The sequence below is a fragment of the Dipodomys spectabilis genome, unplaced genomic scaffold (assembly GCF_019054845.1).
Source record: "Dipodomys spectabilis isolate Male_0828 unplaced genomic scaffold, ASM1905484v1 ptg000258l, whole genome shotgun sequence".
NCBI classification, from domain to species: Eukaryota; Metazoa; Chordata; class Mammalia; order Rodentia; family Heteromyidae; genus Dipodomys; species Dipodomys spectabilis.
Window position 1 is genome coordinate 940001 of NW_024870935.1, and position 15800 is coordinate 955800.

A 15800-nucleotide genomic window follows, 5' to 3' on the forward strand; every position below is an offset into this window, starting at 1 on the left:
TATTAGCAAATTAAATTAGGCCTGTTTTCAAATAAGCTACCCTTAATTAGCTGTGGTTGGGAAAGTGGAATGAATATGTCTTACTTTTTACTCTACTCATTATATTTAGCACCAGTGGACAACTGGCCCTTTGTGGCTTTTTACCAAAAACACCAAGTGTTTGTTTTTTAGGAAGATCTGAAACAATCATCTGTCTTCTTTCTTTAATTCTAATTTAGGCCCTTAAATAAAACGTTGAGGCAGAATGCTCTTGTGCAGTCTTGGTTTTTATTGTTTTTAATGTGTCGGGACATGTCACTTCTAGTTACAGCACTAGTGTGGCAAGAGGTCACACTCATTGGTTGTTGGCTTGCCATCAAAGTAACCCATGGAGCCTGGCCAGCAGTAGAGATCTCGTCACAGGCAGGTCTGAATCCTGTTCCTGAATACCACTATCTTCCAAGAATCTCTTTCTTCCTACGCCTGGTGATTCTGCCTCAAGTTCACAAAGAACTCTGAGTACAGCACAGGCCATCACTTATCTCCTCAAGGGCCATCAGGGGATGGAGTCTTAGACACAGAATGAGAGATCCACAGAGGCCTTGGGATCGAATGCGACCATCACCAGAAATCTGTGTGGGCCTGCATTACAAAAGTGCAGTCAAGATGGTACACTCAGCTAGAACCTGCCAACTCATGTCCCACCCTGATTGAACCTTGAGGACATGGTCTCTGGCCCCAGTAGTGGGCTGATGTCTGACAAACACCAGGCTTTTCCACACAAAGCAGAGTGAAGGAAATGCCAACGAACTGTACAACTGTACTTCAGCAATGGTGAAAATTGCACTGAGCTCTTCTGGGAGATTTTCATTTAATCAGAAGTGAAGTAAAGCTCCCACAACAATTTTTTTCTTTCTTTTTTAAAAAGTTATCTTTAAGTAGTTGTGCAAAGGAGTTGCCATTTAACAAAGCAGCTCATGAATACAACGTATCTTGACCAGTGCTACCCCTGGATTGGCAGAATATGGAGAAAATGGCAATACTTCCCAAAGTAACCTACAAATTCAGTGTAATACTCATCAAAATCCCAACATCATTCTTCAACAAGATAGAGAAAACAATAAAAAAAATTCCTTGGAACCACAAAAGGCCTCAAGTGACAAAAGTATCTGGAACAGAAAAAGTAGTGCTGAAAATACAACAATAGCAGAGCTATAGCAATGAAAACGACTTGGTACTGGCACAAAAGCAGGCCCGATGGTCAATGGAACAGAATAGAAGACCAAGGAAGAAACACATACACTGACAGTCATTTAATATTTGATAAGGGAGCCAAAAACATAGGGTGGAAGAAAGACAGTATCTTCCAAAAACGGTGCTGGGAAAACTGGATATCCACATGCAGAAAACTAAATTGGATCCCTATCTATCACCTTGCACCAGCATCAATTCAAAATGATCAAAGACCTCAATGTTAAGATCTGAAACAATGAAACTATTACAGGAAAGGTTAAGGGAAACACAGGACTCCTTGGCACAAGTAGGAAACTTGTGGGTAAAGACCCATAACAGATATACGTGTATGTGTATATGTGCGTGCACACATACATGCTCATGCATGTGTAATTTTGTTGGCTGGTTTCTTTTTGCTTTGGTGCCAGTAATTTTATTAAGTGAAAATTCTAAGCTTTTAGCTAACAGGGAATGCACTGCATTTTTCTAATCTTAAAGAAACTAGGCAAATACAAGACTCACAGACGGCTTCTCCTGAGAATCTGACACCCAGTCCTCCCAACATCCTCAGAGTCTTCATGGCTGTTTTAAAAATCAGTTGGAACTGAAAGGAAATAGTGTGCATGTGTGTGTGTGTGTGTGTGTGTGTGTGTGTGTGCACACAGGCACGCACGTGCATCTATGTGTGTGTGTGGCTTGCCTAGACAAGTCGGACTGTGTGTGGATATTTAAATGTGACTGTATTTTTGGCATTAAACAAAGTTCTAAATTAGCTCCATATTGACCGGGAGTTGATGTTTCCTGACGCTAACCACTGAGGCTAATCCCAGGTGCCACGGCCCAGAGGCCCAGGCCTTCCACCCATGATGTAAAAGAGGCTAACCACAGTTGATGTTAGCAGGAAAAAGATGCACAATTACATGTGTGAGGTCAAAAAGTAAAGGGCAGAAGGGGAAGTCTGCTCTTCTGTTTTTATTTCTGCCCATGGTTTAGGGAGTCCCAGCTTCTGTCTGGCTCTCAAAGAGATGTTACAGACAGTCTCAAGTCTTACATTTGTGTGTGGCTACCACCTGCATGTTCAGTACTCCGAGTAATATGAGACTCACCAAAGACAGAGAGGAGATCTTATTCAAGTTGAAGAATCCCATGTGGTATAGACCATTCCGTTCATACCAGAAACCACATATGGAAGAGGAAGGAACAGTGGGAAAGAAGTGTCAGTGTGCTAAAATATATGGAAAGCACTCCAAAGGAATTCCCCTCATTATGTATGGGAAATATAGCAAAGTCTCTTACCTATGACAAGGTACTTTCTCAGTTGTATTCTTTTCTTTTTGGGTAGTATTGGGGGATTAATTCAGGGGTTGATTCTTGCCTGGCTTCGGTTTTTGTAAATTTTAATTTGCATTATTTTTAAGATAGGGGTCTCCATTTCACCCCCAGGCTGGCCTCAACTGCCATCCTCCGGTTTGCAATTCCTGCTGCGGCTGGGGTGACAAGCTCAAACCCCACACCCAACTTAAATTTAAATACAGAAAAATAATTGATGTATGTTGTAGAATAAAACTAACGAATGCATCTCACATAGATTCCAGAAGAACTGCATTTCAACTTCCATGGAAGAGACTGAACTGGGATTCAAAATGGCTGGCTCTGCTGGTGGCAGAAAGACAACTCTGGCATGTTTTCTTTTATAACTAAAAGAGTGACATGAAGTCACTTCACCTTTGTCCATTTTCCTGTCTTAGAAATGTGATGAGAGACTGTCACATGTAGATTGAGGTGGATTTTTTTAAAAATATAGTTCAGTAATGCAGCAGGAAGGAAGACTGAGAGAAAAGATGAGGAAATGGGAGGGAGATGTGGAATAGGAGAGAATGACAGGAGAAAAGTGAGCAAAGGATATTGGAAGCCTCTGGAGTAGAAAATCAGTAGTGAGGCAAGGGAAAGGAGGCGCTCAGAACTCTAGTAGGAGGGACCAGGGAGGGACTGCAATTATCTACTTATTATTACTCTAGACTTCAGTTTCCAGTATGGTGAGGACTTTAAATGAGAGTTCCATCTTCACTTATGGGAAGAGCAGTAGTACTGCTTTATGTTGCAGGGAGGAAGAATATGGAACTGATTGGCCTTGAAGCTTGTTTGGGTTGAAAACAGAAGGAGTTCTACGTTGTGGCTCAAGGTGCTTTGGGGAGCTGGTGTAACCTCTAAGGACCACTAAGGTCCTGGAGTCACAGATGCTCCTTCTGCCTGGGGCTGGTCGATGCCTCCTATCCAATGAGGCTATCACAGTATTCTGACCCCAAAGGATCCTAGCATGGAATGACTGAGCCTGGGGCATAGAATTTCCAGAAATGAGAGGTAAGAACACATACGGATGGTGTCTATCTTCCACATATCTCATTATAAGGCTCTGCTGAGCGTGAAATGATTATCAGAGAGAGAAATTGTTTTAAGTTCATAATGCCCTGATGCTAAATGGAAAATAGCAAATGACATAAAAAGTATTTCAGGTGTTTATTTTGGTAATGAGATGGTCCTGTGCACAGGAAAGAAGACTACAAGAGAGATGCCACAAAAATATCCATTATGAATTTACTGAGTATTCCTGTTTAAAAAATGGTTAGGAAAGTGTGTGGTTTTGATATAATTTTAATTACTTCTATGAATACATTCCTCTGTTATCTGGAGTCAGGTTTCAGTGTTCCATGGATACTCTCAGACTGAACAATGGACAGATGAATCAAAAGCAATACAACTACAAACATGGACAAAACAAAACAGAAAACAGTTCTCCATCATACATTAGGAATAAGTCTTAGGAGAAGGAAGGGAGGGAGGGAGGGAGAGAGGAAGGGAGGGAGGGGAAAAATAAATTTACTTCTATCCTCTTCCTACCCCAAGATACTAGAAAAAATTGAAGACACATTGTTTTAAAACTGAAGGGTTAATTTATCACCGTGCTGAGTTTTAAAAAATGCCTTGAAAACTTCCCAACAGTTTACTGGCTTTGAAAACCAAATCATGTTAGATCATACTAAAAAGATTAGAGGTTCAAGACTTTATCGTATTGCATTACCTTGGCAAGAATACACAGAAAGCGCGGGTCCTACCTTTATTGTTAATAGTTTTCTAATCCCTTACCAGAAATTTATAGTTTAGGAATGGCAACACATCTTAAAGATTAAAGCCATGTGACAAATAGTTCATGTCCTTTAATAACCAAATCACATGCCTTAGATCGGGCGAGCTTATCTGACTTTTCCTTCTATATAGTTTCATTGGTAGGAAATACTTTATATCCCTATTACATGAATGATGAATGGGAGCGTTGGTTATGGTCTGTTATTTGCTTGGCTGTAGTCAATATGTTTTCTTTGGACAGGGATTTCTGTGATTTATCTCTCTCCTGGCTTTATCACTTATTAACTCTGGGTAGACAGGAAAAAGCCAAGGTTGTATATAAGGCCATTTAGACCTCTAATGTCAGTGGAAATATCCCTTTTAATGATCCTGTTACACTAGCTACTCAAGCCCTGATTACACTCCACTCCAAATAGGAAATAAAGGTCATATTTCTTGGAAAGTATATACATAAGATATGCAAAATAATATGCTTCCTTCCAAGAGGCTTTATTCTTTGCAGAAACGGCTTCCGTTTCATGGCTGTCACAGAAGTACAATGGTTACTTCTAGTGATTGTTGTTGTGTTGTAGCCATTAAGCTACCACAGTGTTCACGGGTACATATGCCAGGAGTTTCAGAACCAATGATCATGTCAGCCTACGTCGGGGTCAGAGCAAAATTCTCATTTTGTGGGTGAAAAAAAAAAAGAAAGAAAGAAATCAAAACTCCCTTCATCAGAGAAGTGGCTGGGAGCCACGGTTTCTATCACGAAGGCAGAGAAGAATGACCCTTCCTTCTGCATTGGATCTCCTTCTCTGTGTGCAAGTAAGCTCAACTGGCGTCATAGTCAAGACCAGTGGACAGGTTCGGCCTGCGACTTGTTCTTTCTTATTGAGTCTTTTCTACTCAGGGCACTGCTGGGGCGCAGCTATCTGCCAAGGGTTTACGACCCAGAACCTCCTCAGGCTGGCTCCTAAGTGAAAACAATCTGATAAGAAAGAAAACACACTCCTGCTGGCCTTGCCCCATTGCTCCTGAGTGTTCATGGGCCCGACTTTGTAACAATGAACATATGTGCTGGTATGGCAAGCAACCCCGCGCTCACGGCCCCACCATTGTACAATGAGGGGACCACACTGGTGTGGCCCTAACCCCCCCCCCCCGCCTCCCCAGTCCCCCTCCCCCACCCCCGGCCTCAGTGCCCTTCCCATCTTCCTCTCCCTTCATTCCACCCGCACATTGCAAGTGTCTAAATCGATTTCCATGACTGCTACTGCAAAGACCTCGCCCTGTCTTCACACATCCACTCTGGCCTCCAGTGGTACAGAGTTTCATTTTCTTTTCCAGAATATGGATCCATTCCTGTCCACTTGTCAAAGTCACACACTTCAGGAACCACTCACTGCCTGACGATAGCCACCCAACTCCTTGCTGTGGCTCGCGCGGCTTACCCTGCCCACTGCCCCGCCGCACCCCCCTCCACTTTGCAGCCTCCGTGGAATGTTTGCACCCTCTGTGGGACAAGATGTCACAATCCCATGTACCCAGGACTTCTTCCACACCCCATCTTCTGGAACAACCATTCTGCTTCCTCATCCCCCCACCCCCACCCCTCCCTGCAGCGGCATTTCTCCAATCTTAGGCAAGTCATCTTTTCCGGTAAATATCTCTGACTTATCTGTATTCCTGTTCTTGTCTTTCTTGATACTTACTGGGTTTGAAATAGTAAACATGAAAAATTAGACTTAGAACGTTGGTAAGACTTAGTAAGTCTGAGTAAACCTACTCATAAAAGTAATCTTAAGAATAGAATAGTAAATAAGAGCAAACTTAGCAAACTTACTTAGACTTAGTGAGTCTAAAGACACCCTTCATGCCTCTCGTAGATGGTAAGATCATGAAGAGAGGGACTGTGTCTGGTTCAGAGTATTGCTCAGAAAAGAACAGGTCATCTGCAAATACTTGTAAGATAAATGAAGCAACAAAAGGAAGTAGTGACGTCAGAACAAGCACGCGGGTCTTGAGTCCTCGTCTAACTTGAGTGAATCCCCACTTTTAAGTCCGTCACCAAATTTCTTTCCTTGACCTCTGCAAATATCTCCTAAGGTGTCTTCCAACACCCATGAGGAAAACGGGCACGCAGGCAGCATCTGGCACACAGGATAGCATCCATCCATCATTAGAGAACAGGGAACGATTCTTTGGATTTCTGGAGAAACTATTCTCTGCTGCCTGCCGTCTCATTCTGAGTTTACTTTTTTGGATTTCTGGAGAAACTATTCTCTGCTGCCTGCCGTCTCATTCTGAGTTTACTTTTAGGGCACATTCCTACTACAGCAGGCTTTAGCCACACAGACGTATTTAGTCCTTGAAGAAATAATAGAATAACCCCATCTCACAGGTGAGAGAATGAAGAATATTTACAAGGCTCACCCCATCTTCTCTTTACGTGAAAATTCCACACATGGAAACGTGGGAGTGAAGAAGTATAGATTCTTAATTAACAGCTCTTATTTACATTCCTTGTCATTCAGAGCCTAAGAATCAATGAGGACCCATTGATCCCTGGCAAAATGTCAATTGTTTATTAGAGAACACCCAAACCAAGTGAGAGACCGAGTCACGTTGCTTCAGTACGGAGCTACTCCCGGGCAAGTATTTGTTAGGAGTGGGGTGGGCTGCCTCTTTCTTTACAAACATGCAGAGGAGACAAACGAGACCTAAGAATGGAGCTTCGTCTAAGTCATCAAGATAAGCCGTATGGAAAGCAAATTCCCAATAAAAAAGACCAGAGCACCGAGGTATAGGACCGTGCTGCGTCCTATGTCCGGGTGAGAGCAGAGCTGGGCCCATGCCACACACACATTTCTGTGTCGCGAGCCCAGGGCTCTGTCCACTGCGTAACACCCCGAGGATGCATACCCAGAGCACTGTGACCAGGATCTAGGTGTTACCCATGCATGTCCCCAGCCTCTGGAGAGGATCCGAGCTCCACACAATGAGGAGACTGTTGGACACAAATGGCGAAAACAGCCCAGGAGAAAGTGAGGGCCGGGGCTGCGTGTGACACACAGTGGCATACAAGCTTCTCTGCGGGGTGGGTATCAGACGGGAGCTGTCCCGAGGGGCAGTGTGACAATGGACTGGTGGAAGGAAGGACTAAAGACAAGGCAACTCAAAGAGGATTACATTGTTTGCAAGGTGACAGATTTGATTTTTAAGAATGTTCTAGAGGCAGGAGTTAAATTCAAACGCCTCTGCGGGGAGTTCGTAATGAGCCGCAGCCATGTTCCTCCAGCTGGCAGAAGAGAGGCCGAAGTCTGAGAGAAGCCTGCACTGTTCCCAGAAAAGTAATCAATACCAGAGACGTTCACCAATCAGGGCTACCTCATCAAAGCGGTTATTACTTGGGGCCCGCTCACTGCTGAGCTGGTGTACGTTATGATCCATTATCATCTGGGTGAAGTTTATCCCCTTCACGGGGTTCCGGGCTGGAGGCTTGGCCACAGTAAAAGGTGAGGCCTAGAAGAAGGTAATTAGCCAGCTTGGGATGCTCCCCTTGGAAGGGATTCATGTACCCCTTGTGGGACTCTGGTTGGTTCCTCAAGAGTGGGTTGCCAGAAATAGGGCAAGCCTATCCCCTGAATCCTTCTGGAGTCCTCTGGCTTTTCCACGTGATAACTCCAGCCCACACCCCCCGCTGTGACACTGGCTTCCACTGCCAAGGCAGCCAATCAGAGCCCTTACCAGAATCCAAACCCAACAGGACCATCTGACCTTTGACTCTCAGCCTCCAGCACTGAGAGCTAGACAACATTCCTTACAAATGTAAGTACTCAGCCTCAGGTACCTTCTTACCACAATCCAGAATGCAGTGAATGTTATCAGTCATTATCATCAATCTCTTCTGCTTGTTCTTTTATTTGTAGTTGATTGTTCTCATTTCTTTAATTCACTGATGCTTTAATTTACTTAAAATGCTTGTTACTAAAAATCCTAAAGGATACCTTTTAGATCTATAGGAAGATGAAGATGATGATGATGACGACAATGATAAAAAACACACATGTAAAATATTTGCTCCATAGTTGAGACTCAGAAATGAAAGAATGCAAACAAATAACAGTGGCCATTTATTAGTGCAAACAGCTAGCTCCTTGCCCACTTCTAAGTGCTCTGTATATTCCCCTGACTCTACTAAAAACCCCATCAACTTGTTCATTGTGGTCTTGAAAAGAAGAGGTGAAGAATGACCTCTTTAGAAGACAGTCAATTACCTTCAACCCCAACATTCTTGGGAGTAAGAAGGGGAAAAAGTGAGAAGAGGAAAGAAAAGAGTGAGAGAAAAGAGGGAGGATATGAAGGGGAAAGGAAAGGAAAGGAAAGGAAGAAAGAAAGAAAGAGAGAGAGAGAAAGAGAGAGAGAAAAAAAGAAAAGAAGGCAGGAAGGAAAGAAGAAGGAAAGAGAGAAATAAGGGTCATGAGGAGGAATAACTAGAAACTTGAAAGTCTTGCTGAAAGTCATCAAGTTCGATAGAACATATTTGAACAAAATGCGTCCGTCCTGCACACACAGCAATGTGTTATGCAATCTCAAAGGATGTGATATTATTCTGGGCACATGGCACAAACAGGAAGTATTTCCAGGAAGAATTTGTATGAAGGGGTGTGGTACTAAAGACTGAACACAGAACCTCACGCTTGCTAAACAAGAGCTCTACCACTTGAGCCACACCCCTAAAGCTTTCTGCTTTTAGTTTGTTTTTCAGATAGGGGCTCAGCCAACTCTGTGGGGTAGCCTTCAACCACAGGCTTCCTACCGCCATCTCCACAGGTGTCCTCTTCATGCCTGGCTTGTGACTGAGACAGGGGGTCACTAGCTTTTGCCTGGGCCAGCCTCAAACCATGAGCCAAAATCCTTCTGTCTTGGTCTCCCAAATAATTGGGATTACAGGCATGAAACACTAAGTCTGGCTTCCAGAAATATGTTGTATTTCCAAGTTAATCCAAGGATTTGGATTAGTCCTTCCATTTAAAATGGGATAAGGGGGGGACAGGATCTGAGAGGTGACCTGAGCGAACATTAGGGCTGTTAAATGACTGCATCTGGGGCTCTTACCACCTCTCGGGTTAGCAGGAAGCACAAAGCCTCAGAGCACACCTGAGCTGGTCAAATATCCTGTGGCCCATTCTTCAAGTTACATTTCCCCAGCACATAGAAGCTTCTTCTATCTTTTCAATCTGGCTACTCCTTATCAGAAAAAACAATTACCAGAACTTTGAAAGGTTCATAAGAACTTTTTATGAGCATGAATATACTTAAAACTTATCAGGAAACTGGGCGCCAGTGGCTCACACCTATAATTCTAGCTACTCAGGAGGCTGAGCTCTTGAGGATTGTGGTTCAAAGCCAGCCCAGGCAAGGAAAGTCTGTGAGACTCTTATCTCCAATTAACCACTAGAAAAACAAAGTGGTGCTGTGGCTCAAGTGGTAGAGTGCTCGCCTTGAGCTGAAGAGCCAAGGGACAGTGCCCGGGCCCAGAGTTCAAGCCCCATGACCGACAAAACGAAACAAAACAAAAACAACTTAGCAGGAATGATCACCGCCCTAAATTAACCAAGTCACTTACATGCTTCACAGTGCAAGAAAACTGGTAATGGAAATAATCTAGACATTAGGAAAAGCTCATATGACTGTAGAAGAACAGAGTTTATTAACTGTCCAGATTTGAGATCACAGAGCTACCATTAGCAAGAGTTTCTATTTCCTTCTTTCAGAATTATTTAAAATTCCAGGTCTGCCTTGCTTGCACGCATTTACCTAAGGTCGACTGGACACAATGAGACCTAGGATGTGCCTTTCGAATTTTGGTGTTCTCAAACTGTGGCTTTACTCTCCTCTGATATTCTGATTGGATGATCCAAGCACATAAGGATTCTGATTGGGTGAGCACCAGCCCAGAATTCCTTATGTGTCTCTGCTTTGAGAACCAGAGGTAAGGGCTGAGCTCACCATCCTTACGAGAGGAGTCTATTTGTAAGCACTCTTGGCTCCGGTCAAATTCTTTTCTCCTTTCCAAAAGATCTGCAAGTGACTCCTGTCTTTTTTTTTTTAATTACAGATTTTTGCAGTCTTCTACATACTCACCCTCCAACTCTTTCTTGCGCACTCTAAAGCAGCAACAGTACCTCAATTTTGTATGCTACTTTTCAGCTTTATATTTCCTTTTTTTTTTTTTTAAGAAAAAAATCCCAATGACATTCCACTAAGAAACAACAAGGTTAGTCCCTCAGTCCAGAACGCCTAGCTTCACATCTTGAAATACTATGGAGGCGAAAGAAAATGAAGTGTGAACTCCTGCGGGTGGACAGAGGAGGGGGTGGGTGCGTACGGTGGCTCAAGCAGTTGTTGGGATACAAAGAACAGAGTTTACCGCCCTTCTATGAGTACCTGCACTGGCAAGTGATGACGAGCAGAGAGGGAAACTGAGTAAATCACAGACAACAGTAGCCCCAGCCATAAGTAAGGATTCTTGGCCAGACCGATTTAGCTGAGGATTCTGACACTCATGTGTATTTTCGCTAATCAACAGGAACTCCCTTTGTTTACAGCATTAAGCAGCCAACTTTGGCAGTAAGAAGTCTTTGTGCTCGTGTCTTTCCGTTTTTCCTTCTCTTATACAGGGAGAGATTAGGCTCTTTCCTAGAATACTTTAAAGAAAAGAAGTCTTCCTGTCTGTTTCTCACAGTTGAATGCAACACTGCCAGCAATCTTTGTTCCTACCTTAAATTCCTACACGTGCGCACACGCGCTCTTGCGCACCAACTCTCTCTTCTTCAAATTAACTTTCCTAGGCTTGCAAAGCCTGTTATTCTTATCTTTGATCTTAATTCCAGAATGATACAAATTTTCTAAGATGTGATTTTGTAAAGTGATGGCAATTTTTCTAATGGTTAAAAAATAAAAAACTCCCAAGTAATGATGCGTTCCTAGCAATTTTCTTTTGAGAACTTAAGTAATTTAATGGGGATGTTTAAAAAAAAAAAAAACACTTTTATAGCCAGGTGGCTCTAGGGGATATTTTTTTGAACACTGATTAAAAATAATTTCTTCTAAATGAGACCTGACCACAAAATGGAGCCGTTCATGGGCAGGGCCATTGTCACCAAAGCAGAGGCCGTGGCTGATTGCCTGCTGTACCTCCCACCACACAAACATTCTCTTCTCTTTCTTCTCCTTTACTTGTTCTTAATAGCAGAGTAAATAAGCAGCCAGTGAGGCCTAAATATTTTTGGCCAAAAAAACAGGGTCCAAACTCTTCAGAGAAAACATTGGCCTCTGTGGTTTTGTAATATGTTCCAGAACACCGAGTTCAGCGAGGAACATTGTGAAAAACTCCCACCCCTTGGAATGGTGGTGAGGAATGCCACAGTATCAGAAACTTCCATTGGTCCTTTCCTACAGGCCCATAATGAGGCTTGTAAAAAAAAAATAGTGCTATGTGGAAGTTCTCATGGGAAAAATGAATGGCAAGAAATCCTAGCTTTAAAAGAAACAGCTAATCTGCTAGTTTGATTGTTCTTCAAAACTTACGCTGAACCAATGAGCCTAATTAAAAACACTTGGCCTACTTCTATAAAGCATCATAGCTCGCTCTATGCTTCGTTTGTATACACCACAAAACTCCAGATAGACTATTATTTTTTTTTCAAGTGCTCACTAACAAAGTGCTGACTTTGTTGGGATGGCTGAGCTAATTTCTTGAACTCAGTGTGAAACCTTAGCTAAACAAAATTGTGGTAATTTTCCTTAATTTGTAAAAGTGATTGGAGTGCAAACAAAATTTTCCTCTTGGGTCAATCCTATAATTTTCAATTAACTAAAACTAATCGCCAGGCAGACACCAAACCTGCATTTTGTTTAAAGGGCTGGGAGGCATTTCCAAGGGTCAGAGTGCATTAATTGTCTTTATAATTTTAAGAGAGAAAGAGGGGAGAGGAGAGGGGAGGGGAGGGGAAGGAGGGAACAGGAGAGGGAGGAAAGGGGGAGAGGGAGGTGGGGAAGAAAGGAGAAAGGGAGGGAGAGGCAAGAGGGAGGGGAGAGGAGAAGGGAGGGAAAGGGGAGGAAATGGGGGAGGGGAAGGAATAGGCGAGGGGGAGGGGGAGGAAAGGAAGAGGGGAGATGGGGAAGGAGAGGGGAGGACTGAATGATAAGAGACATACTTGATTTTGTTCCTAGTGTTGAAGGATAAGATAAAGACGCATTGTGATCAAATGCTGAGGCAGGGTGAAATCTATTTAACTGCGTGGTTGTAATTAGGGAACATCAGCAGAGTTCTCCCTTTGCCATTCCAGATCCCTAAGAATGCCATGAACCCCTCTTCCTCATCCTGGCCTGCATGAGTGGAGATGGTGGCCACCTAGCTCGTGGCCACAGCCAGCCAGGACGCTGCCTGTGTGCTGCTACCCCATGTGTGGCCCTCTGACCAGCCGCACAAGCCTCACCTTTAACCTTGTCAGAAATGAAGGGATCTGGGTCAATTGGGATCAACTCCAGCAGAACCAAAATTGTCACAGAGATCTCCGGGTGTTCGGTGCACTGTCTGGGGGTGCTCAGACTGTGGAGGGCCTGCCTGCCTGCGTCTAGTGAGAGGGAACTGGTGCTCCCTGTAACCCCAGCTTCTTACCACAAGGTGGGTCTACTTGCCAGGCTGATGCAGCTCCTTTCAGAAGAGACTACCAACCTGGAAATCAACTCTGTGAGTACCAACTGTGCGGAACACACACAGACACACACACACACAGACACACACAGACACACACACACAGACACACACACACAGACACACAGACACAGACACACACACACACATACACCTACACACACAGACACAGACACACACACACACAGACACACACACACAGACACACACACAGACACACACACACACACACACACACACACACACACACGGAACTGAGTGACTTAGTTGACAGCACCTGAGACTGCAGGGCGGGCTGTCACACCCAGGCCCTTCTCCCAGGTCCTATGCCGCTTCGTAGGGCACACAACTAATTACTTCAGCAGATCCTGCTGTTCCAACCTAGACACCTGGTTGAATGATTGATTTATTTGTATTCTGGCAGTCCTGGGGTTTGAACTTGGGGCCTTGCCCTTGCGAGGTAGGTGCTCTTAATACCTGAGGCACGTTCTTAAGCACTGTTTGGCTGCTTAGTATTTTTCTCAGGAAGGATTTCATGTTCCCTTGACTCCCCTCCACACCCCACAGATTGGCCTCAGACTGCATTCCTCCTACCCACAGCCTCCCATGTGACTGGGGTCTGCAGATGTATGTGTGTGTTCTTGTGTCTGGTTTGGGTAGACTCTTAATAATCTCTATCAAAGCAACTCACTTGGTCATCTGTGTGGTGAAAAGGAGAACGCCGGTCTTAACAGAAAATGGTTCAAAATACGTATTCATGCATATAAGATAAAGCAAACGATTGCCGCAGGCCACCGTGACGGTCCACAGGCGTTCTTACCTGTGTAGATGAATCTGCCCGGTGTCCCTTTGCAGAACTGCTTGGACTTGTAGGACAGTGTGACTTCCACGACCCCGGGGATGTGCCGCGGAGGCGTCTGCACGCGGATGGCGTGAGGCGTGATCAGCTAGGAGAGACGTGTGCAGGGACACGGGTCATTGCAATATGCAGAGGAATTGTTTCACGGCTGCTCTATTAGCAATCCATAAACAAAGCCTTAAAACACATAATTAACCTGTCAAGATTTAAACCAAAGCTCGCTGGAACCTGTAGAAAGACAGTCTGACACTGCTATTTGCTGGTGTTCCAGATAACAGCCGTAACCGCACTGCCTGGCTTTTCCTACAGGGCAGGCCCTGTATTTCCTGGTTTGAACAGGGAACCTGGCCTTGTGTGTGGTTCATCTCCTAAAAAGATCTCTGCTTGAAGCAGACAGTGAATCAGAGCAAAGATGCACCACAATTCCCCAGAGGCCGATGGCCTGGTGTTTGAAGGTGCCCTGCGAGGGCGGAAAGCACAGGAGGAGAAGAGTGTAGGTCGAGGCACTCCGGTGAGAAGCCCATTGAGCTCATCGGCTCCCAGAGGCACCTGAGGAATCTGGCTGCTCGGACCAGCTCGTGGCTCTAGCAGATGTGGGCTGGGAGAGGGCTCTGCAGAGAAAGGAAATGCAAGATCGCCCCCAGGCCATTACTGGGATGGCAGGAGTGCGGCGCGGCTGCTGGCGCTGGTTGGCAATCAGATTACAGTGCGATGCAGAATTTATTGCTTTATTACTCTTATCTCTGTTTATATAACTAAAATGTTATTAATGGCCATAAAACGGGCATCATCTGACCCTCTGAAAAACCCAGTCCTGGTATTTGACTGGCTGACCTCCGACAGTGCTGGATTCTCTACGTTCTCTCTCTCTGAGGTCAGTGACTCACTCAGAAGCCCCCCCCACCACCACCACCACGTATAGCGCTAAGTCTGTGTGCAGTGGGTACTGTACATCGTCTTCCACGTCAGGCCTGCAGATGGGCTCCAGGCAGTTGGTACCGCTTGACCTTCGTGCGTTTCTCACGGGGATAACTTAGGAAAGGGGGTTTATTTGACTGTGCAAGACAAACTGAGTTCACGTGTTTTGCCCAGAGAATCACCCAAGTGTGATTATGAGATGCCAGATACAGTCCCAGGGTCCCCCACTCCTGCGTCCCCCTCTGCCGACTGCCCGACACCAGGTCGCAGAGAAAAACAAACATGAGAACGTTGCTATTCTGTTAAAGACCACAGCGATTTGTGCCACAGGCTCCTTGGTCGTTCACAGTCAGCGGGGCCTTTTTCTCTCTAGCATGGGCCTTCTCTCTAGCACGGAGCCTGAGCTTGTTTACTGAGGATGTACAAATGACAGTTCGGTGAGAACATGCTACAAGCAATGCCTAGAGAATGAGTCTCTTTCCAGAATGAGTGGTTTGGATGCACACACATGTGTGCACATGCGTGCGCGCACATACACACACACACACACACACACACAAACTTTGTCTTAAAGTTTCATTCTATCACTATTGAAATTCTTCAACGAATTTATATGCTTTTGTTAATACACAAAGTATATGTCATTTAACTTCCCTATGTCAAAACCACCATTTGGAGTGCACTGTCTTTTAATCTTGCTGTAAAGTAGTAAAGTTCTGACCCCCGGGGAATGAGGAATGGTTTCTGTGCACCCCAGAACTCCTCCATTTTTATTCTGCATCTTTTATCTTTCCCCCCTGGTGTTTGAGGCACCTTCTAAGCTGCTCTGGGAATGTAGAAACCAGGAAATCAAACCTAACACAGTATGAACATGGAGAAGAGACTCCGAAGCGCTGTAAAAGATGAGCTTACGGCTGGGTGTTGGTGGCTCATGCCTGTGATCCTAGCTAATCAGGAGGCTGA

The 15800-nt window shown here is 44.6% G+C and overlaps 1 protein-coding gene across 4 annotated transcripts in view; it reads right to left on the reverse strand.

The window, feature by feature from the left end:
- The window catches only part of Ebf1 (EBF transcription factor 1), a 389509-nt gene that overhangs the window by 66297 nt on the left and 307412 nt on the right, over positions 1 to 15800 (reverse strand). For all 4 annotated transcript variants that reach the window (XM_042699578.1, XM_042699577.1, XM_042699576.1 and 1 more), the window contains exon 10: positions 13881 to 14007. In XM_042699578.1, the coding sequence (XP_042555512.1) occupies positions 13881 to 14007 (127 nt within the window). The remainder of the gene's footprint in view (positions 1 to 13880; positions 14008 to 15800) is intronic.